Raw genomic sequence first — 24,795 nt, forward strand, 5'->3', positions numbered from 1 at the left:
CGCACATGTCCAAACCATCTCAATCTCGCCTAGCTCGCTTTGTCTCCAAACCATCCAACCGAAGCTGTCCCTCTAATATACACATTCATAATCCCGTCCTCATCACTTCCAACAAAAATCTTAGCATCTTCAACTCTGCCACCTCCAGCTCTGGCTCCTGTCTTTTCATCAGTTTTTCCAAACCATAAAACATAGCTGGTCTCACTACCCTCTTGTAAAACTTCCCTTTCGCTCTTGCTGGTACCTTTCTGTCGCAGATCACTCCTGACACTCTTCACCACCCACTCCGCCCTGCCTGCACTCTCTTCCTCATCTCTCTTCCGCACTCCCCATTACTTTGAACAGTTGACCCCAAGTATTTAAACTCATCCACCTTGGCCACCTCTACTCCTTGCATCCTCACCATTCCGCTGTCCTCCTTCCCATTCACGTACATGTATTCTATTCTCCTACTGACTTTCATTCCTCTTCTCTCCACTCTATACCTCTGCCTCTCCAGACCCTCCTCAACCAGCCCCCTACTCTTACTACAGATCACAATGTTATCCGCGAACATCATAGTCCACAGAGACTTCTGCCTGATCTCGTCCGTCAACCTGTCCATCACCATTGAAAACAAGAAAGGGCCTTGAGTCGATCCTTGATGTAATCCCACCTCCACCTTGAACCCATCCGTCACTCCAACCGCACACCTCACCGCTGTCACACTGCCCTCATACATATCCTGCACCACTCTTACATACTTCTCTGCCACTCTCGACTTCCTCATACAATACCACACCTCCTCTCTCGGTACCCCATCATATGCTTTTTTCTAGACCCAAAAAGACACAATGCAACTCCTTCTGACTTTCTCTATAAACATACAACTCATCATACGCCTCTTCCTTAGCCTTCGCCACCTTTCTCTTCACCTTACATCACATCTTGTACTCCTCTCTACTTTCTTCATCTCTCTGGCTATCCCACTTCTTCTTTGCCAACCTTTTCCTCTGTATACCTTCCTGTACTTTTTTATTCTACCACCAAGTCTCCTTGTCTTCCTTCCTCTGTCCAGATGACACACCAGGTACCTTCCTACCTGTCTCCCTCACCACTTCTGCAGTAGTCACCCAGACATCCAGCAACTCTTCACTACCACCCAGTGCCTGTTATAATTCCTCCCTGAACTCCACACAACAATCTTCCTTCTTCAACTTCCACCATTTAACCCTTGGCTCTGCCTTCAATCTCTTCCTCTTCTTGATCTTCAAAGTCATCCTACAGACCACCATCTGTTGCTGCCTAGCTACGTTCTCCCTGCCACCACCTTGCAGTCTCCAATCTCATTCAGAAGGCACCTCCTGCATAAGACACAGGCCACCCCGTGCTCCTCTTTTGAAATACTTGTTCACCACAGCCATTTCCATCCTTTTCACGAAATCCACCACCATCTGTCCTTCCACATTCCTCTCTTTGACACCATACCTACCCAGCACCTCCTCATCACCTCTTTTCCCCTCACCAACATGTCTACTGAAGTCCCCTCCAATCACCACTCTCTCCTCCTTGGGTATAGTCTCCACTTAATCCAACTCACTCCAGAATTATTCTGTCTCTTCCATCTCACCCCCAACATGCGGGTCATATGCGCTGACAACATTCATCACCACATCTTCAGTTTCTAGCTTCATACTAATCACTCTGTCCCATAAGTGGAGCTACCATGAGGGCAGAGGGTGCGACCACCCTAGGGCCCATGCTGAGTAGGGGCCCCGCTGGGGATGTAGCGTGCAACCCAACTGGGCACCTCCGCAAGTGCAGCAGGAATAGTACAGCTTAACTCTTAACTTTTTCTATTCAATGTCTATGGTAGTTAATCCTCCCTTCCACCACAATGTGGGTTGCAATAACAGAATGGCACTATTCGTATATCTGCTTGTTACTCCGCGGGAAGCAAAGACTGCAGAAGTAGTAATTCAGAGTTTATGACTAATTTCACTGAAAACTTCAGCCAAAACATGAGATATTCATGTCTTGTGGTTAAGAGCTATTTGCATTTGTGCATTTGATGAGGCCAGACTATCCAAACTCACATTGCTGTGAATTGAACGGGACATGAATAATGACAAAGACAAAGTGGTTGGCAGGTTTGTCACCACGAAGGAGAGGAGGATGAAGTTTTAAAAAGGGATTGTGATATGTACAAAATTCGTTAACCTGTTTGAATTTTTTTTGTCTATGGAGGATGGTGGAATACACACATGGACTACACTAAACTACAGCAAGATGAGCACGGACAACAGTTGGTGAGTGAAACATGTAACTTCCATAACTTATGGAAGTTATATTACATACTGAATCTTGTACTGGGATTGACAAGCCTGCTGAAGCTTTGAATAAGTGGATTTTCCCTCGTTTTGCATGTATAAGTGGTTCAGTCACCTGTTGACTGTGTGTGGTTTGAGAATGAGCCAGTGCAGAAACTCTGATTGTTGCTTGTGAGAATTCATTTACGCATATAGAAAACAAGAGTGAGTAAGTTGTGTATTTGATACATGCAGTGATACTTTGACATGAACAAAAACTCTTAAAGAATAAAGAAATGTGTAAACTATTTATCTTCAGTATGGTACGTGCATTGTCTATTTTTGATAAGAACATAAATATGCTGTCTAAATGTGATAAAAGACATGTTATCCTACTTTATTATATATCCTACCTGATTTCTTTATAATGACCTGTCTGACTTGGCTTCTGACCACACCACTGCTATTATAAGTGCTTAGCTTCAGACTTAATTTAGCTAACCTTGATAAAAAATGTGGGGTCACAAGATGATAAAAAGTTTCTAACAGAAGAAAAAGAGCAATTTCTGTTAATTTTTTCCCTAATTGCACTGCTCTTTTCTTGGGGAATACTGGTGGTTTTCACCTTTTCAGGGTTCAATAAAGTTACAAACATCCATAATTACACTTTATCAATTTAAATTTTGACGTATGATGATGAAGAAAACAGTCAGAATGTTAGATTAATCTGTTGTATAACTCCATGCTTACTGCATCTCAGCACCTATCTGTGTCACTGCCTGTGGTGTTGTAGACTGTCTACTTTGTATTTGAATGAATAGGTCTTATATATTGATGTAGACCACTGTGTCTATTTTATGTTTATGTTATTCCTGTGTAAGAATGACATCGTACTAAGACAGTGTACCTGGCCTGTCACTGTCTATCAGCGGTGGTGCTGAACCGTTCATCAATCGATGCATATAGAGTGCTGCGTGCTGTCCTTGGTGCTGAAACATTTGAACGTGACTGGCAACCTCTTTAATTTTTTGTACTTCAGAACAAGCTTGTCTGACAAGGTGGCTTCACTATATATTTTCTTAGACATACAGTGGGCTTGCTTGGCTCAATAAGTAACAATTTGTGTTTATGGATAGTAGGGGTGTGCCCGAATACAAATACATTATTCGGAAAAGTATAAATAGTGGGTTTTTTTTACGATTTGTTTCATACAAATATAAGGAAAAAAAAACATGTCAGTTACATCGTTATCTCAGTCTCTCTCCTCTGCTTCGCTGTTACGTCTGTCAGCAGGTCTCAACGAGGGGAGTCACATCCACCTGCTACATGACACACATTTCCTAATTTGGACATCACTCCCAGAGTTGAGGTTGTTCCCCAGAGATAAAGCTGAGCTACAGACACGTGCAAAGTGCTCTTAAGGGACTCTCCATAACCTGTTGTTCCCCTTCTCCTTTCCACAAAGTTAGGTTGTAAAAAATAGGCAATAAATGAAAAGTGCAAAGCAAGAATCACCTTTGAAGTTCTTCCCTACACGTTACACAGTGTGCTGTCTCTGTGTTGTAGGTGTATAAATAGGTAGAGGTCTGTCTGCAATGAGGCGATTAGTAGAGTTTTAGCTCAGTAGTCAGCGCAGTCGTCAATGATCCGGGTGACTCCTGTTCACTTTAATTTTCCAAAATTAAAAGCGTAATAAATACAAAAACAGGATTTTTAAGCCTCTTTCCACTTCAAATACAAATACAAATAATTTTACCTCAACAAATACAGATACAAATACAAATACTGGGCTCTCTGCACATCACTAATGGATAGACAGGATAGGATATATCAGCTACTTTCCTGTTGTGAATTTTAAAATGGCTTTATCAGAAGGGCTCCTTGAGAATGCTCCGCCACCTCCGTGCCAAAAGTCTAACTCTACCCCTGCTCTGTCCGACACTCTCTTCTCCTCCAACATGCTCTTGAAATACTCTTCCTTCAGGATTACCCCTACCCCATTTCTCCTCCCATTCACACCATGGTAGAACAGTTTGAACCAACCTCCGATGCTCCTGGCCTTACTCCCCTTCCACCTGGTCTCTTGAACACACAGTATATTTACCTTCCTTCTGTCCATCATATCAGCCAGCTCTCTCCCTTTACCAGTCATAGTGCCGACATTCAAAGTTCCGACTCACCTCCACACTCCTACCCTTATTCCTCTCCCGCTGCCTGCGGACATGCCCTTCCCCTCTCCTTCTCCTTCGCCCAATAGTGGCATAGTTTCCACCGGCACCCTGCTGGTCAACAGTACCAGTGGCGGCCATTGGTAACCCAGGCCTCAACCAAACCGGTATGGGAATCTGATTTATGATCTACATATTTGATTTGGCATAGGTTTTACGCCGGATGTACTTCCTGACGCAATCCTCCCCATTTATTCAGGCTTGGCACCAGTACTAAGAATGCACTGGCTTTATTTCAAAATAACTGCTAAAATGTTATACTCTGCATTTGTTTTCCCTGCCAAAAATGTACCAAACTGTACATTTTGTCTACTATGAAACCCATCGTACTAATAGTGGTATAACTAAATGTATCCTGTGCTTTAATAGAGTTTAGTGTCCCAAAATGAGGCTTTTCCACACTGCCAAGAAACCGTGTTTGGCATGAAAATGGTCATATTTGAGATATTTAATACTGGCACACAATATTGAATATTGGCAGCTTCAATCCAAAATGCTTGTAAGAAGCAATCAACCAAGATTCATATCAAATGTTCTCTCTCTCTCCTGTATGTGAACAAACATTCTCTCTCTCTCACACTAGTTTTTATATCACCTGTCAGAGCAGAGGCTGAGCGACACTGTGAGGATGTTAGCACATATTGAGAGGGGGAGAGAGAGAGAGAGAGAGAACTGCAGCATTATGTGAATAAGCATTCAGAGTTATAACATTAATTCATGCCAGCTAATAAAGGAAACATAAGGTTACATTTTAGATTAAACCATCAAACTGCTACAACTATGAGTATGTCATGTTTTCCTTATAGAACTATATTTGTAAAATTTGGTCAAATGCTCTATTGATTTAAATGTACAGTACTGACAGTGATACGACCATTAGACAGTAGCAAAGGACTGTTGTTACCTGAGAACCAGTCACTCGTCATTTATAGTATATAATACGTATGAGTTGTCTACACATCGGTATAAATGTGGATTTTGTAATAAGGAATTTGTAATTAGTTTATTGTCCTTTCAGAAAGCCATTCTGCATCGGTGGCAATAGTCAGACAAATCCAAGAAAACATTTCAAATAGGAGACATTACAATAGCAAAGTACACTATATAAAACTACAACCAAGAGTAAGTACATAAAAATGCAACATCTTACACCCTGACACTACCAATTAATAAAAAAAAGATGGACTGAAATGAAAGTAAAATGAGTGCTGAATTAACTTGACTCCAGCATAAACTATGCCAACCCTGAACAAATTGGTAAAAGGTAACTGTTCTTTGACAATCTCACCAAGTATAAATTGTAACCATGACAGTATTTCAACTCTTACCAGAAATAACCAGGTAGATACATCGTAAGTATAAGAAAACACTAATATTGCAAATTTACAAAGCAGGTAATATCTACGGGTCAGTTGCTGGAAAGCTCCTCTGGTATTACTATATCTACACTGTGTGTTTCTAACACTGCTAACTAATTTGTTATGTTACACTTGAGCTGTAAATATCCCAAAGCTGTGAATACATGGTAATTTATTCACTACAGCTTCATTTTTGTCACGTATTTCTTTCTCACTTTTATTTTTCTCTGCCTATGTAAATAATCACATGCTGAATACATATTAAAATCTTCTATTGCCTGTTAGTGTGTGGGCATAATCATTCATGCCACTACCTTACTGGACCTACACCTGGCTTTAACTCTGTGTCATTTTAGAGCCAGGTTCAGATGACATCAATATAATTTGACTTGATAAGATGACTTTGCCTTCATAGGAGGAGGCGGGTTGAGTGGATAGCTGGATAGTTAAGATAGTTAGATGGAAAAAGGTGGAGATGAGATTGCTGCAGGAGACCACTGTTCATTTCCCGTTCCCAACATCGTGGTGTTTACTGTTGCCATGATGAGGAAGGTTGTGTAACTTAAAGTAAAGTATAAACCACATTTCAAGTCATCATTTTAACCCAAACCATGAAACCTTTCCCTAACCAAGTGTTTTTTGTACCTCAACCTAACCAGACCTTAAACACATCATTGTCACTCCATAAAACATAATTGATTTTTAACAGTGATTTGCAGCAGTTTTGGAAAGCGGAGTATTAAGGTCTTATGGGTCATTCTGAGGTGCATTACTACAGCCGCTAGATGGTGTAAAGATATCTATAGGTCATTTTTTGCTAGCCGAATTTCAGACCTACACTGTCATTTAATTATGAAGATGTGTTGTTTATTCTTATTGTTCTTATTTTTTTGATGCATGTATCTGTTAAGTAAATTAATATCAAGCTGAAAAGCAGTGTTAAAGTAAAAATAATTACAAAAGCCTACCTATGAAGGATTTTTTTTTCATCTACATTGCTCATGTGATATGTATTAATACCAAAAAACAAATGCCTTCAATGTGCGCTCTTTTGTAGCTGCAACCACACCCAGCAATGATGTCACAGTGTACTGACACACCCTGGAGTACACCTCTACATCACTCCAGCAAAGTGGGGTGATGTAGAGGTGTTAAAGGCCCTGAAAACCAACTTTCTGAATCAGATTCCCGATATGAGTGATGGGGTCCTACGTGGATTTCTGCCAAAAAGAAAACAGTTTTGGATATTTCAGTCCAGACATTTTTATATTTGTGTTTTTATCTGAGCTCTTCTTACTAGTTTGAAATGGGCGGGACTCAAAAACGTAATGTCATGTACTTCCATGCGCCAGACAGGAATTAGTAACATCTGAATAAAAAATCTGATGACAGTTGTGGGGTTGTTTGATGATGTTGCCAGGCCACTGTTAATCAAATTGGATGAAACCACATCCAAACAGACCTGATGAAGCAAACTAGTGTTTCACTCTTATTAAATGATACCTAAGGATTTTTCCTTGAACTTTAATGTCAACTGTTGTTTACTCATGAATATTTAATGTTGGAGAGAAATGCTTTAAATTTAAAAAAAAAAAAAAAAAAGTTTTCTGAGGCTTTAAACCATGAAAGGTTAAACTCACTGTGAAAAACGGAGGGTTACTGGAAAAAAAAAAAAGTTAATCAAAACTCACTGTGAGTGGAAGTGTGGTCCAGTCGTGTCACAGGAGCCCGTTTGTCTCTATAGTGACTGTGCTGCCTCTGGACCCAGTGAACCTGAAAACAACAACACACAGTATGTAACTATTAGGACAAAGTAAAATAATCATTTTGGCAAATCCTTAAATTTTTAGACCTCAGCTATCAACTATTAGATAGGTGTAACTTTTTGTTTATTGTCTTCTTTTATTGCAATGACAAAAACTACATTTTTTATTCACTTCACTTTGGTGAGGGAAGTGTCCCCACCTTGCCTCACCCAATAGATGCTCATGTACAAAGGCTTTAATAATCTTCAGCCATCTCTGAAGTCTTATTTTAGCTTTGTATGACTTTTTGCCTAGGATTGTGGATTTATGAGGATAAACGCAAAACAGTGAGAGGGAAGGAGCAAATGAAATATTCTGTCTCAGTCTATAAAAGAGAGGAGAAATCCATAGCACAGAGAGAGTTGGGCATCTTTATGGAGGAGAGTAAAAGGTTACCTCTTCATTAGTTCAAAGAGTACTCGCTCGCTCTCTCCTTTGCAGTCCTATTGTCCTGGGTTAAAAGCAACGAAAACACCCCTGCCTCACCTACACCTCTGTCCTCCACGACACACATGCACACGCACGCACACACACACTTTCTTTCATAGGCCGCTGCTTGTAGCTTTGATCTGATAAGAGGCTGGTCCTTGTGAAGGTGGGCGCAGTAAATCAAACAACAGATCACAGACACACACGCACACACACGCAAACACACACATATCAGTGTCAGGCCACTATTGTCCTCTTACACTTAAATCAGAGTGGAAGAGGTTGAAAATAAATACTATTAAGAGGCGGCTGCAGCCTTTTATGTCCTAAAAGCCTGCTTGCTTTATTCCCCCTTCATGTTCTTCAATTAGACTCAATTAACAAGAGCTGGTCTAAACTACCCAAGACGACGGGTTTGGGTTGGGGAGGCTGTTAGAGATAAGAACACTGTGTTGTATTAAATACAGGAGTCCTCACACAGGAAGTAGATGTGATGTGTGTAGGTCAGTGAATGTAATCAATTGCTGATCATTACATTTTTAGACAAAATGTAAATCTCTAGCATCATTATACTGTCTAGCATTTTTGTATAGACACAATATAGCAAAAAAAAACTCACATTAAAATAGATTTGTTTGTAAAGTTAAATAAATCTGCACATACAATACATATATTCATATAAATATCAAGAAGATGCTCACACAAACAACTGTATATACAGAGACAAGGACAGTCTCCCAATGACAGCAAGATCCAATTGGTGGAGCCCAGATCCTGCCTCTTGAAGGCTTTTGATGTGAAGCAGCTACAAAAAGATGCTGAAGCAGGAGAACTTGACAACTATGTCATTATTCAATAAAAACTGGTCCAAATCCAGATACCAAATATTTTTTTGCTTTTTTTGTTTTTTCAAAATCAGCAAATCAGATTCATAGCATAGACAATGAAGTCACTGCGAGACAGAGAGACACAACTGACTGTCGAAGACTTCATTAAGTTAAACAAGGTAAAAAATATACTTAACTGTGTTGTTTCTGTCCAAAAAAAAAAAAAAAAAGACTGAAAACTATTTTGCCATAAAACAAATTCATTCCCGACTCTTACCCAGTTGAAAATCAATAAAGGAGTCTGTAGTGCTTCATTCATACTATTTTGTCCATAAAAATGCACCCTTGTAGCTATTAATCCTTAGCTATTTTATATACATTCAGTAGTGCTTTTCCAGAAGTGTATGCCAGTACGTCTCATTAATATCAGAAACTGAGGGAAACAGTTTGTAACAAACTGCTTGTACACATTACAACACACATGCTACAGACATATCAATGGTTAGTTTGCTATACTGTATATAATTCACAATGCAACATATCACATACAGTACATACACATACGAACACCAAAAAAAAAAAAAAAAAAAAATCACCTTTTACATTATATTTATATGTGTTTCTAATCTATAAACGATAAAACACAGACATGAACACACACACAGATAACAGTGATGCGACTGCATATGTGTGTGTATGTATGTGTGTGTGTGTGTGTCCCAACTACCTTGTAAAAAAACCTCCAGCCTCTCCTCTGGAGGAGCAGCCAGGACATGGTGATCAATACACATGATAGGGAGCTAATCGCTCTCTGTCAAACCAAGCCCTGCCAGCTACTAATGGCACACACTCACTAGGGAGTGAGTGTGTGTGTGTGTGTGTGTGTGTGTGTGTGTGTGTGTGTGTGTGTGTGTGTGTGTGTGTGTGTGTGTGTGTGTGCGCCTTAATGGCAGATTGAGACTCTTTGGGGAGTGTTGCTCAAAGTTAGACTCAGGGGACGAGGGGCAATTGACCACACTGTCTGTGACACTGACCCCTCCACTGTCAGCACATTCATCATCCAGCTGTGACATATAGGCAGCACACATACACATACATACAGATGCACGCACACACACATATATACACAAGTACAGATAAAAAGCACACAGTGCACACAGTGTAAAAGAAAATCATGTGTAAATGCTCTGAAAAATAACATCACCAAAAAAAGAAAAGTTTCTTCTAATGGCTGCCCAACATATGTTGCAATATAAAGAAAGTTGGTGCAACTTCAGCATCAAATACAAAAAAAAGCTGACATTTCTCCCTTCAAAAGAAAGGCTTGCTAAATGGGAAGAGGGAGAGAAACAGATACAGAAAGAGCAAGGTCTGAAATCAGTGAAAATGGACAAATGCAGGACTATAAAAAAAATAAACTTGTTTGGAAAATCGTTTTCCAACAGTGAGGAAGAAAAGAGAGCAGTGGAGCACTTGCATGATTGAACGGCTGAGGTAGAACTGACAGGGACGCTATGTGAATGTGTGAAGGAGGAGGAGAAGAAAGACAGGAAGATAGAGGGACTTAGGATGTATGTGTGTTTTCAGAATATATGTCTGTGTACGGCTCTGCAGAGGAGTGAATGATTGAGCAAGGTGGTGAAGAAACACAGAAAGAAAAGTGTGAGAGTGTATTTGTGTGTACCCCCCTGTGTGTGTGCACACATAATACTCCCATGTCTCTATATGAATGAGTGGATGCGGTGGATGGCAGGCAGCTGCAGCAGTGTGATACGAGCCGAGCTGCACAGATATCAGCGCTGACATTTTGGGCTTCGCTACCCACCCACGGCCCCCTGGGAAAGTGATGGCGATGGCAGCGGCAGTGGCCACATGCCCCTCTCCCCAGCTCACCGCTCCCTCCGCCTGTCAATCACAACGCTGTGCTTCCTGACGCTCTGTCGGCCTTGGCCTGGGTCTGGAGCTGGCTAGACCCATTATGCCACACAGCAGTGAACGCACCACATGACCCAACCCACCAGCACCCAGACCCTGATGCTCCACTGATCCCTATCTGGTTCTCAACACCCCCACCCCACCCGGCAACTCTGTGCCTCTTCATTCAATCTCTTATGTCTAGCAGACTGATAGCCCCAACCTCAGAGAGCGAGAGAAGAGGGGTTGTGTGTGTTACCGCTGACCAGAAGATGAACAGTGAAACCAACACAGAGACATGTTAGAAAAAGGAAAAAAATAAAAGAAAGTGGGTGCTCTACAGCAGCGTGCAACAAGGGGAGGGAGGGAAAATTGCATATATTGAAAGAGAGGAGAAAGATAACGTGGAGATACACTCTGGCCCCTCCTCTAGCCTTCTTTTAGGGCACCTCTTGGCCTCCTCTCCCTCCTCCGCCTCGCCCTCCCTCCTCCCCCTCTCCACCCACCCCTGGGCCCTCTGGTGTGTTGCTCACTCCATTGTGTCAGCCTTCAGAAGTGCTCAGTTTGAGTGGCAGGCCGTCACAGATCAGTTCCCTGCTAAAGCGGCCCGGCAGGCCGGGGTGACGGGCCAGGAAGGGATCTAAGTGGGGTTTATCAGCGCTTCTTAACGCCTCTCCGGCTCCCTGACACAAAAGAGAGGGGGTATTAAACATCTAAAGCAAACCAAAAAGCGTGAAAGCTCCTTATAGGGCCGCGGGATTGCGGATGTGACTGGAGTCTTTAAAAAAATAGCAAAGAGAGAGAGAGAGAGAGAAAAAAAAGAAAAATGAGAGGAAAAAAAAAAGAAGCACAGAACCGCCTCAGCAGTGAGGGAAAATTCTAATGTTTTTTCTGTCTTGTGTGGACAGAAAAGTGGGTGGTAGAGAGAGACAGGCAGACAGAGAGAGAGAGAGAGAGAGAGAGCATCTGTAGGATCAAGATGGAGCTGAGCAAGTGAAAACTAGCTTAATAATGCTTTCTAGCTCGCCACCTGTTCTACGTATGAAACCCAAGTTTTCTTACATTCAAAATACTGCATAGTATTGCCAATACCTAAACTAGTTATTACCAGAATAACCCAAACAACAAAATCAATAACAATGAAGGCAACTTGCTAAGGCTTAAATGAATTCTCTCTTTAGCAAACAGCTAACAAAGAACAGGTGTTCAAATCCCCAAGTTTTGATAAACATGGATCATTAATGAAACTAAATGCATGAGTTAACTCTGAAGTACCACCACACTTAAAATACCAATGATAGTTTGCTAGCTAACCAGACACTGCAATTAGCTAACTCTGAGCTAACTAAATCCTAAACAAAACTCTTATATAAAACAAAGTGTTATGATAGGTTTTCTAGTTTAGTAGATTAGTCTGTATACATGTAGAAATTAGAAGGTCAGAACTGATGTCACACAAGGCGGGAACGCGTCTGACTCGTAATTAGCCACTGAAGTGACACACCTGGTTGACTCCAAGAGAGTAAAAGTGCATATTCCTGTACGATACCACAAAAAATAAATGTTGAATCAAGAATATCAAGAATGGCTACTGTCACCACCAGCCTAATGAGAGGACATAGCGTGGGTGATTCAGAGTCCAGTCCAGTCCCTCAGATTTCCTGCACTAGCTTTGTGTTTTTCGAATTAACAAAAGTCTAATGATGATGTAACACCAGTAACATGAATCAGGAAAATGACATGCGACAGTTCATGGTTCACAACATGAAATGACCACAGGTCAAAGACTCTGCCCTTTAATACGGGCTGCCATCATGGGGTTGAATGAGCTACTCTTGATTGTTTGCCTTGTAAATTTTCAGTGCACACATAAAAGGTGAGTGACTTGAGGTACGGTCACATTAGCCTCCTGTCAAATGTAATTGCAGCCTGAGAAAGGATAATATGCCACAGTTGCGTTAGACTTTCTCATTGTCCGTCATCTTGACAGACAAGGTCGTATAAATTCAGTCATCGTCTATTATTACCAGTTATTTTGAGTTTCATTTTTTAATGATGAGACACATTAAATAGCTTTTGTTTTCATTCATTCATTTTCAATTCTAATCATTAATTTACAAAACAAGCTTATAGATTATGTATTTATTTATTTATGGACACCAGATCAATGATTTTTTTTTCGTGCAGTGACAGCGGAGGCCAACATAACAATGTGGCCATTGTGCCGGAACAGGAAAATATGAACCATGCAATTTTACAAAATTAGACAATTACAATTAAAATATGAACAAACCACATACAAGAAATCAACGGAATTAAACTCAATTAACCTGCTGTAGCCTAGCCTGAGCTCAAACCTTCCTCCTGGTCCATATGGACTTAAACTGGGTGCTCGCTTGTGCGTAATCAAACGAATCAAGGGAGATTGCTGCAGAGACGATTGTCATTAGGTTTTGCGTCTTTGCCTCAGGCAGACGACTTCTCATGGCCGTTTTAATTTTTTTCTGAAGGCTGAACCCGCGCTCTGCTGCCACACTGGAGACTGGAATTACCAGTGCCACTTCCACATTTCCCCCAAGGAAGTGATCAGAAGTTGGCAAGACTCTGAACGTGGGATTTCCTGCTGAGATCCTGCAAGCACTTGCTTCACCAGGAGGAAAATCCCGCATAGTGCGCTCTTTCTGCACCAGTGGGGCAGCTGCACCCCTCTGTGATTCGTTGCGGTAACAGACACACTCCAAAGCATCCAGTCCATAGCTCTTCAACATGCTGTTAGCACCTGGATAGTGAGATGCGTTGAGTGCAGTGTCGAGGTCACTGATGATGCCCACATGCTCCAAAGGGAATCTTTTTTTGATAGATTTAGTTAACTCTTCAATGTACTCTGTGCGCAAAATTGAAAAGGTCTGCGTGTCTACCTGCGTGAGTGTGATGCCATAGAACTTGCCGTCTTGTAAAGTCTCAGGTCTCTGCTTCACCTGGTCCATTCATTAAGTCCTCTAGGCTAGCTAGGGTCATGTTCATGACACGTTGGATGGAGGAGATGTTAACATCTTTTTGGAACGTAAGGTTCATGCAGTTCACCACGGCCAAGATGTCACTCAGCAGGTGAGTCAAGGCAGGGAACATGTACGTTTGGAGGTGCTTTCCAATACCCTTAGCTACTGGGAAGTCTCTCGCAGCTTCCTCCTCCTCCTCCAACACCAGAGCAACCCAGTTGGCACGCATGCCCTTAACTGCCCTCTCTGGCGACAGCCAGTGTATAGTCGATGGTTGTTTTAGGCTCCGCAGGTCGTGTTCCTCCATTTTGTTTTGGAGTTCATTTAGTCGGTGTGTTTGAATGAGGGAATTCTTGTATTATGGAATTCAGTTATCTTCCATTTTATAATGTACACACTTATCCTCCATGAAAATTCTATTCGCTGGTGCTATTGTGACCGCACCTTAAGTATATAGCAGCACATACTGTATAAGGCAAAGCCTGCATGTGCAAAACAGCACTGTAAAAAATGTTTTAAATTAGCAACCACATTTTAAACCATGTGTCATGTCACAAACACTGCCAAGGCAAGCTTACTCAGTATTATGTGTATTTACAATTGAGTAGACTTCATAAACGACAAAAGCAAAAACTGTTTTGTTTGTTTGATCTATCTACTGTATGTTCAAACCACTTATTGCAATGTGAGACAAGGTTTTGTTACCACTGAGAAAAATGGAATAAATTCTACACTTCTTTGCAAACAATGGTTTTGCTGGCTCAGCTTAGCTGTATCTTAAGTATTTGTTTCATGACAAATGTGAGATTAGCCGCTGATAGGCTAACTAAACCTTACATTGGTTGGATAAGCACCACTTAAAATGTGTTGGAGCCATGTTGGATTGGCTGATTGACCTGATGTTGGCTTCTGATGATTACATCTTCTGATCCTGGTAAAAACAGGTAACTCCTTATATAATTTTGTTTAATTTTCTTTCTTTTTTGTCTATATGACGACAACACCAGTTCTGCATGTCTTTTGACTCTCTGTCTCTGAGCCTTGCTGCTGCTGGCTAGAGAGGCAGTAACAATTAAGCACAGCTTCCACACAGCTGCAGCTTACATTAAATAGACAGACCTAAAGACAAGGAAATAAACTGTTAAAACCAGGACCAATGCCTGACTATGTGTGTGTAATAAGTGTGCAGGGGGTTAGCGTCCAAGATGTTTTGTGAAAGGTCAGAGTAGAGTTTAGTCAAAGACATGTCTGTGTGTTTGAGTGAAACTGTGTGAGGACAGTTAGGATGAGGGTCACTGAGGGGAGGCGACACCTGAAGTAATCAAAGCACAGAGAGACATGAGAGAAGAAAGAAAACACACAGATATTACTATATTCCTGTTTGTATGTCTTAAGGTAATGTGTGTAAGTGTGTCTTTGTATCCGTTTAGGTCACAATGTATGTGCGTAATATGTGTTAGCTATGTGAAAGCGACAGTGAGTGTGTGTGTGTGTGTGTGTGTGTGTGTGTGTGTGTGTGTGTGTGTGTGTGTGTAATGCAGCCTTATCTGTGTGTTGTCTTGGAGCCCTCACATGTTTGTGTAGAGCTGTTTTTCCACAGCCTTGCTAATTATATCATTAGTAGTGCGGTTAATACAAGAGCTGATTGTTGCTTTGCTGACAGAGGGTCGGGATTACATGGTGGCAAAACCTCCTCCTCCTCTGAGAGACCACCACGGACCTTGATTGCGTGTGTGTGTGTGTGTGTGTGTGTTTGTGTATATATGTGTATATGTGTGTGTGCTGTACACAATAGGCTGTTATAGTCCAGCTCTCCACATATGAACCTCAGAGCCTCATTCCTATGGACTGCTGTAACTAAATGCTGCAGATTGCACTGATTTATGGCATGTGTTTATCGATCCTCTGTTAGGGAACGCCATCATATTCATGATTACAGTATTGTTCTTTTCAGGACCTAAACAATAATTTGCTTTAACTCTGATGGAGGTATTTTTGATATTTTATAATCCATTATCATTTGTCATCATGGTTCCTCATCATTATCTAGACATTGTAAAATCTATTGTATGTTTCACTTTCTCTTCTTTTAGATCATATTATTAAAGTATATTTCTCAGCACTGTATAGTTACAACCATAGTACATGATGTGTTGTCATAATACTGTTACATGAGTGTAATGTACATTTTTTGGCACATTAACATAATCCAGTAGACATGTGATGTCACTTGAATTGACAGACTGTTAAAATCACATCAGATGACATTGTATAATCATACTGTAACTGCACCTGCACAGTAGTTATGATTAGTTTACCTATGTGGCAATAAATTTGACTTAAATTAAAGTATATTACTGTATTATGGGAACCTATGTGGTTGACAAGAAATACTGCACAGAGGTCTTTGCCATCTTCACTGAATTGTATTTTAAGTTAGCATTTAAAGTAAAACAAAATAAAGCCTTTAACAATTCAAATATTTGAAGAGGATTTTAACAGCACACCAACACAGTTCACAGCCAGTTTGTTTGACCTCATCTTCAGAGCATTTTAGTTGCACATCCATCCTCATGTGGTGTAATTTATAAAGCGATTTTGATGGTGGGCTAAATCCAAGGATGCTGGATTTGATTGTTCTGTACAAAAACATCAAAATCATGACGAGGAAAGGTTTCTGACCTTTTATTCTGGTTTTAGAGGCTATAACGCTGAAACCTCTCCTGATGTTCAACAGACAAGATTTTACCAGTTCTGAAACTTTCAACACTTTTACTTAAAATTCAAAAACTTCATGGAGAACTAGGAACAAACAACACACAGTTTAGTTCCACCTCTCAAGTGGAGTCGATCTAATGCATGAAAACACCATCTCATAATGCTTTTGCCACACAACGATACACCAGTAAGTGTCTTTCATTTTGAACAAATACAATGCTTTCAAAAGAATAACACACTTAACACCTTATGTGTGATTCCAGGATGGCAATTTTATCATGTTATTGTGACTCGTAATAGTGTTAATTCCCCTAGAAGCCAGTTTGTCAAGAATTAAACTAACACCAACTTAGTCTTAACATTGCTACTTACTAAACCTTGTGTGGTGCAGTAATTAGTGAGCTCTGTAATGTAACCCACCTGCCATGCGATGCAAAGAACAGTGTGTGATGCAAAGTGAGAAGCAGCAGAGGTTTCTGTAGACAGAGGCCTGGTCAGAGGTGGGCGGATGGAGTACAGCTCAGGCGTTGGCAGCTTGCCATCTACTGTAGCTAACACATTGTAATTGTGTTTGGCAACAAATAACCCACCATAAATACATCATCCATAAAATTATGACAATATTGACTGTTTTTAGCCTAAAAATGCAATTAAAGCAGATTCTATTAGTCTGATTGGTTCAAGTACTCGGAAATGATCTACCAAATAAAGAAGTTTCTCTATTGGGTTCAAGTTAGTGGTATTAGAGAGCTTTTTTTTCTAAAAAAACAAGCTAAAAAGAAAGATTAGTTCACATATAACACAGCCAACCAACAGACCTCTATGGCAAGGCATTTAGGAATGCAACAATGGCTGGTGAGGCAATGTCTAAGTATGCAATTGTTCATTATCCTAAAACATTATTTGTGCAATCCGTTAAATTTAAGACTCATTACAGAATGTGGGGAATTTTGGGGGTGCAAATTCATTTTCACATAAAGTTACGATGGTAGAAAAGTAATTAAAGTTACAGTTTAATGAAATCATGAAGCATACATGGAGTCATTGGAGATTGCGCATAAATTACTTCAATTAATCACACGCAGACTGACTCAGATGATAAGTCTGAATCAGAAACTTTGGAACCTTCTCTCTTTTTACTTTCTGTCCATTTCTCTTGCTTGAATGTGTGTGCGTGTGTGTGTGTGTGCTTTGTGCCGTTTGTGTGTGTGTGTGTGTGATATTGAAGGGGCAGTGCGTTGGGGAAGGGCCAGAGGTCTGGTGCACCCTGGAGAAAGGACAGGGCCGAAGCTCCAACCCCTCCCGTCCCTCCTCCTTCACCCTGTGCTGTCATGGGATGTCTCCGTGGGTGACGGTTTCCCTGGCAACGGAAGCCCGGTGAGGAGGCTGCATTGTGCGCTCTGAGTGTGATGCAGAACGGCTTGTTGAAGGTTGCGAGGGGGGGGGGGGCGCAAAGTGATATTGGGTGGAACAGGTACACGAGCTACACATGCAAGGTAAACAACTTTCAGCCATTACTCACCACAATGCTCTGTTTCTGTTTTGTTTTTTTTTCTCCTTCTCGCTAATCAACACTAGACCCTGATTAAAACAGCAACACCAGCCAAATGAACTTCCATTTGCATATACATGCTGTGTAAAATCAGAAGCAAAGCCTGGGTGTGAATTCACCTTGACGTGGCCGTGTTAAATGCATCAAACAGTCACGTCTAAGTAGCTGAACGCTCTGATTTGCTGTAGTTACAAATCCATTTCCCGCTGTGTTACACAGACAGAGCGAGTCAGGCCAAAAAAAAAACAACAAAAAAAAACAACCTCAGAGTGGCAGCTTTAAGACCAGTCCAGACCAAAGATTCACAACGAGACGAGTTGAAACTTGCAACTACTTATAATGCACCAGCGTGCAACATTCTGAAACCTGCCAGTTTACACGATAGACTATATAAATATGGACGACACGTCTCCACTTCCTGCCGCTATGCAAAAGTGAAGCCAAAATATCTCTTTTGCAGGAGCTGCCATCTTGCTTGTGTGATGTCATTTGGCGGCAGAGTCTGCGCAGTAGAGTGAGGCGGTGGGATGACGGCCGGCGGGACACGTCCCCTCAGCCATCCTGCTGCCTGATGGAAGTTTGAAAGCCGCCGTCACAGCTGTCAATCATGATGTCATACCCCCTTTTTATATCATCAAATAACTAATTAAAGGCAAACTTATCAGAAAAATATTAGCGTGATAATAACCACCTAAAATGACATGTATTTTGATTTTTTAGTTTGGCTCATGTCCCATCCGCTAATATGGAGGAGGCAGGGCTTATGACCTATACTGCAGCCAGCCACAAGGGGGTGATCAAGATGTTTAGACTTCACTTTTGGAGAGCTGTCATGTCGTCCATATTTATATACAGTCAATGTTTTACACCATGGCTGTATAAAGAGAACTGGATACAGGAACAGCGCCGGGCTTTGAGGCTAATTTGACATAGTGGCCAAACCGTGTAATTACAACGTCACGTGATGCTATTGGGCCCAAAAAGACTCTTTCCCCATAGTCTTACATTGTGAAAGAGACATCTGTAAATTAGCAGATGACTCGTCTGACTGTCATAATTTGATCCATTCCAGTTCTCTTTATACATCCACCATTTACACCAATGTGACTAGACAAGATGGTGTATTGTTTCTGTAGCAACGACTCTCTGTACTTCTGTTCTAACTGCTGGTTTTTCAGGCTTTTTCGTAGCTGGACACTTTGTAGCGTCTTAAAATATGAATAAGAATAGTGTTAGTGAGTTACTTGCTACAGCTGCAGTTCTAGTATTGATGAAATGGCGAAAACATAGCAGGGGTGTCCCGTTCAATAAACCAAATCAGACTTTGGATTGCACTTATATTGCAAATGTTTATGCTTGTGTCATACAGTCACAGCTGTTCCTCAAACAAATTGATGAGGTAATCCTCTCTTTCCTCCATCAAACATTCTGTCATTTCAACCAGCTGACAGTTTGTAACTGACTTGACCAGCTGACTTCACTATGAGCTCATTGGCTATTGAAACAGGTGACGGTACCTTATGTTCTAAAACCCGCCACTGGCAACATGACCAGCTGAGTCGCAGGTGACACCACCAGTCAGCTTGAGTTGAGCTGAGACGGGCCTTTTTACACTGCTGCAATGTTCTAAAACGGTTTTGTCTTGTCGTGAAACCCTGGTCTAAACCGGCCCTTAGGGAACCTGTAGCTTGATTCCCCCTCTAGATCCTAACGCAGAATTTTATTCAGCAGAGTGTTTATTTATCAAGACAATTAAAAACACTTACCCCTGCTGTGGTCGCCAGTCTGTTCTCAAAGGAGGCTCTGTCAGGGCGCCCCCTGCTGTCTTTCAGGGTGAACAGACACTTCAGACTGCCAACCTGTCAGCATGGAAACAAGCACTGTGGTCAGTATATAGAACCACTCACTTTCATGACCTAAAGGGTTACAGGAAACAAGATTTGATATAAAATGTGTTTAGTCAAGTGCCTTTTATTTAAGATTTAGAAAACATTACACCCTCCAAAGCTCAGGGTATGATGAGAATGTAAAATGATGCTGAAAAAAGATGCAAGTGTTTTCATCATTACAGAGAGACCACGACATGTAAAGTGTGAGGGTCAAACACATTCCGCCTTAATCACCCATACGACCCTTTGCGCAACATGATTTCAGTGCATCCCCTTCGGCCATCTGTCTTGTGTGAGTTTTCTGGGAGAGGTGGGCCCGAAATCAAATAGCACACAGTTTATCTAACCTTATCCTGGGCTTTTCATTTCCAAGCCTTATAAACTCAATCGTATTGACCGCCTGGGAGAGTTAGAACTAACTAAGTGAAATCTACTCGGCGGCAATTGTGTGCAAGGCGCACGTCGCGTGTGTGTGTGCCTTGCTGATTCTATCTTCCTTCACTTTCATTCTCTCTATTCTCTGTCCCTGAGGTGCATCAGGGCTGAGACTGCCGAGTAAATTGTCCCAAATTGAGTTCCTTCTTGCCGGCAGATACAGGCCACATCCCGACCGTTTAGAGCGACACAGAGAGAGAGAGGGGGAGAGAGAGAAAGAAAACAATCACAGCGCACATCACTCGCTTGAAAATTTTCACTCTAATTTCTCTCTTTGCCTTTCTTTTCTACCCACCCTCCCCGTCTCTCCTTCTTTTTCTCTCCTCTGCTGATTTCCCCGCTGCCTCTCTTTCTTCTCCCGGCACATTATTCTTCTGCTTCTTCTTCTTTATGTCACTCCCTGTGTGTCTCCCCTTGTCTTTGTCTGCTGCGATAGGTATACATCAGTCTTTCCTTGCTCAGCTTGGCTTTTTTCCCCCCTTTGATGATTCTCTCCCCTTCCTCTATCTTTTTCCATCCTTTCTCCCTTGATCCCTGTTACTTTTCTCCATCTCCCCTACCAACAGTATTTCACTTCCCCTCTCTGTGTCCTTTTTTTCACCCCGGTTTCTATCCCTTCTGTTCGCCCCTCCTTTGCTCTCTCATCTCACCCTCCATGGCTGGCTGTACCCGGTGACATAGTACCCATCAGTGCAGACCTCCTGGGTGGAGGAGTCTCGCTCCAACAATAATCACACAGTAAGTTCATAACGCTGGCAGCCCAGCTGAGCTGAGCTGAACTGAGCACACACGACTCCCCTGACGCCGGCACACTTCATTTTACTCAGCGGGGGGCTGCGGGCCGGCTGGAGCAGGGATGAAGCATGAGACAGGGATGGGGATGCCAGTGGGTTTCTTGGGATGGGAGGTACTGGGGGATGAGGACGGAGCAAGGAGCTGTGATGGAGCAGTGACTGGAGACAGATATGGAAAAGGGATGAGGAAGGATGGCTGGAGCTGAGACGGGTGCTGCAGGGGATGAAGAGGGGGTAAGGTATTGGACTTTTGGGTTTGGGCAGAAACTTCCTTTTTTTTTTTTTAAACAAAGAAAATGCTCATGTTACAGTCTCTGCGCAGAATGATAAACCTCTACACTTTCCCTGCTTGCTCTCTGCAAGCTTTTAGGGTTTTTATTTTTATACTGGCAGCAAAGTGGTAGAAACTTCTCTGTGACTGAAGAACTTCTCTGCTGACTAACCTTGAGCTATAATCTCATTATAGTGGAACAAAATAATAAAACAAATTCTTTCTGAAAACCTGGTTGTGACATTGTTGTGTTGGCTGAGCATTGTGGTGAAGCTATTGGTAACACATTTGGGGCTGTAAACAGAATGACCACCATGACCTTTCAGGGGCTCCAGATTATGTAGCCATGCAGATAGTTTTGCTTTTATTTGCTTGATTTCATTTTGAGATGTGTGTCTCTGAGATCTCTGCCTCCACTCTCAACAATGGAAGTAAATGAAATTTCATTGTGGTGCACAAAGGATTGAACATTTACATTGTAAAAACCTTTTTATCTCTTTCCAGTAAAACTGTCCCTGTTTCTCTGGATAGTCCTTTCCCCATGGTGTCCATTCTGTAGCTGTGAGCGACTAGAGCGCACTCTCTCTCTCTCTCTCTTTCCATCCATTCCCTTGCCACCAGTGTAAAGATCCAGATTACAGTATCAAATCATTGCGTACCTCTGTTGCTTAAGATATACAGCATATTGGCCCTGATGATGCTTGCTGCTTTCCTCGGTCTTGAGTTTGCCTTCCAAGTCTGCTTCTGCCAGAGAATAGTCACCTTAGGCCTGTTTTCAGCACCATAAATTGAAAAATGCCAAGTTACAGTGGTCAGATAGTCTTGTTGGCTTTAGCACTTGTTTTGCCAAGATAATAAAGCTCTTTAAGTGCGTCTGCTGTCTCCTGCTTCTAACAGCACTTGGATCCTCGCTGCATTTTCACACAGATCTCACTGTCAACAGTTGTCATAGGGACTATCTCTTCAGTAGAAAGTAGTATCAGTGAAAACTGTTGACAGTGAAGTCTATGGATTATCCACAGTAACGAGGAGGACAATGTTTCTGGAAGCACACATTGCTGTTCAAAGCAATTTTCCATTTATCCCCAGTGTACTGAGGTAGCAACAGATATCTCAAAACCTGAAAAATAAAACTAAAATAATATGTGTGGCTAAATACCATTAGAGTAAGTAAGACAATATGTTTTGTTTTTCTTTTTGTAATTTGGTTGAACCAACCCTTTAAAATTGTGACACAGCCAGTGGCCCATAAAAAAAACATACTTACTTCCTGCTAAATGTGTCATTTTGTCAACTTGACTTTGACATTGGGTGTGCATAACGTACACACATGAACACACGGTAAAACTATAACGATACATGAAAATTAGTGAGTAATTTCATACCAACCAAAACAAACACACACACACACACATGCATCTTTGGGCCCTGCCAGAGCAGGTTCACAGCAAAACAATATGAGGCCAATCAGGGGACCATTGGTATGGCTCTCCCTCTGCTAATGAAGGCACTTTGAAAAGGTAATCTAATTCACCAGCAGCAATTAAGGCTGGGAGCGCCTTGTCACTATCAATTATCCACTCCTTCACTCATGTTCTCCAGTGCGGACGCTGAGCCTGCCTGACACGCAGCACTGTCGGACAAATCAACCCCATCAGCCAGCCAGTCACTGAGAACACTAATCATGAGAGTGTTCAAACACACACACACACATATATACACACACACAAACACACAGATAGCTACTGTATGCTTGAGTCATTGCACAATGAACTAAGTAAGCTCGACATGAATTAGGATGTCCTAGCTGGCTGCAGTCAGAGGTAGATCCATAAACCGTATCTACTGGACCCAGGAACACACACTGATAATGAGGTAACATGACTTTATGGTAACATCCATCCAACATTATTCGTTGATCAAAAACTCCAGCTGCTATGTTACATTTTGTAAGCACAGTGATGTTTAACTGTACCTCTTCATCAGGAATATCCAACATATGACCAAGAAAATCTATGAATAGACACATTTAATATGATATTGACATGGTATTTATTACTTTTTTTATTGTAAATACAGTAAGAATAGATCACAATATATGAACATAAACGTAAGTTTATAAAAGTAAGTGTCAGAGTTAGAAGTCTATATAATGTCTGCTGTTGTATTAAATGTTGGGGAAATTTACGTATTACTTCTTTTTTCCTACATTCTTATCACCTCTTTTCCTCTTGCATATCTATTTAGGGTCAGAGTGAGACTATCCCAGCATGCATCAGGAGCAGGTTGGGGATCTATGTCTTGTTTAAAATGCTTCAACAGGACAAATGGCTGGTGTAAGAACCAAGTAAACCAATCATTTTCCTTTAATGAGACATCTCTGTACCCAGTGGCCATTCTTCTTATCTTTATTAGTTATTAATTATCTTTATTAGTTTGATAGGGTATTTTTTCTTATTTTGACAACCTAGGCAACATTTTCCACAAACATTTACAAATGTCATTTTACCGTTACCAACGGCTAAAACACATTCATTGCTTGTATAATCAAGACAGTTTACAGGATATGACTAACTTTCTGTGTCTACCAGACTATTAGTTGTCAAAATATACAATTAAGTTAGACAGCATTCAGAAAGCAAATGCTGCCACCACCAAGGCTGTTCAATCTTCTAGTTATTTTAATATTACAAATTATATATTATGTATAAATCTTGATTTGGACATTTCAATTCATCATGTTGCTGAACTAATACTTACAAGCAAAACACCATCAAATTTTACAGGATCACAGACCCAGAGTTTATATGTAGTATATATGCATCATCTAGACATGGTGACAACTGCACAGTGCCTTCAAGAATGTGGCAACTGGTTACAGGAAACATGACGGTGCTTTCTATAGAAAAGACTAATCTGTTTATCTTTATTCAAATTTAATTGACGTTGTTAAATAGCTTGTGAAACATCCTGCTTACTGACAGATGGAGGCTGAAGAGGTCAAAACTCCAGCAAAACTATGGTTTAAAGAACAACTTCATTGCATTGCATTGTGTCCTTCATCCACCTTACAAAGAATATTTAAAAAAATGAGATGAGTAAGAAGCAAAAAATGATAATTAAGACAAATTAAAGGACAACCATTCATACACATACAACTGATACATAGACAGTAATAAAAACATAACCTCTTTGTTGAAGGTAATGAGTATTTCAGACATTACAACCGTAAAACTATGTACATTGTTGAGTCCGTTACTTAAAAAGCTTCAAAAGCAAAGAAATACA

The 24,795-nt window shown here is 41.1% G+C and overlaps 1 protein-coding gene across 1 annotated transcript in view; it reads right to left on the bottom strand.

Moving 5' to 3' along the window:
• The window catches only part of LOC137191889 (neuroendocrine convertase 1-like), a 182,237-nt gene that overhangs the window by 144,280 nt on the left and 13,162 nt on the right, over nt 1-24,795 (bottom strand). The window contains exons 3-4 of the mRNA XM_067602344.1: nt 19,885-19,977; nt 7,566-7,647 (exon numbers count right to left, since the gene is read on the bottom strand). Of these exons, the coding sequence (XP_067458445.1) occupies nt 7,566-7,647; nt 19,885-19,977 (175 nt within the window). The remainder of the gene's footprint in view (nt 1-7,565; nt 7,648-19,884; nt 19,978-24,795) is intronic.

Source organism: Thunnus thynnus, chromosome 10, assembly GCF_963924715.1.
Source record: "Thunnus thynnus chromosome 10, fThuThy2.1, whole genome shotgun sequence".
In the NCBI taxonomy this organism is placed as follows: domain Eukaryota; kingdom Metazoa; phylum Chordata; class Actinopteri; order Scombriformes; family Scombridae; genus Thunnus; species Thunnus thynnus.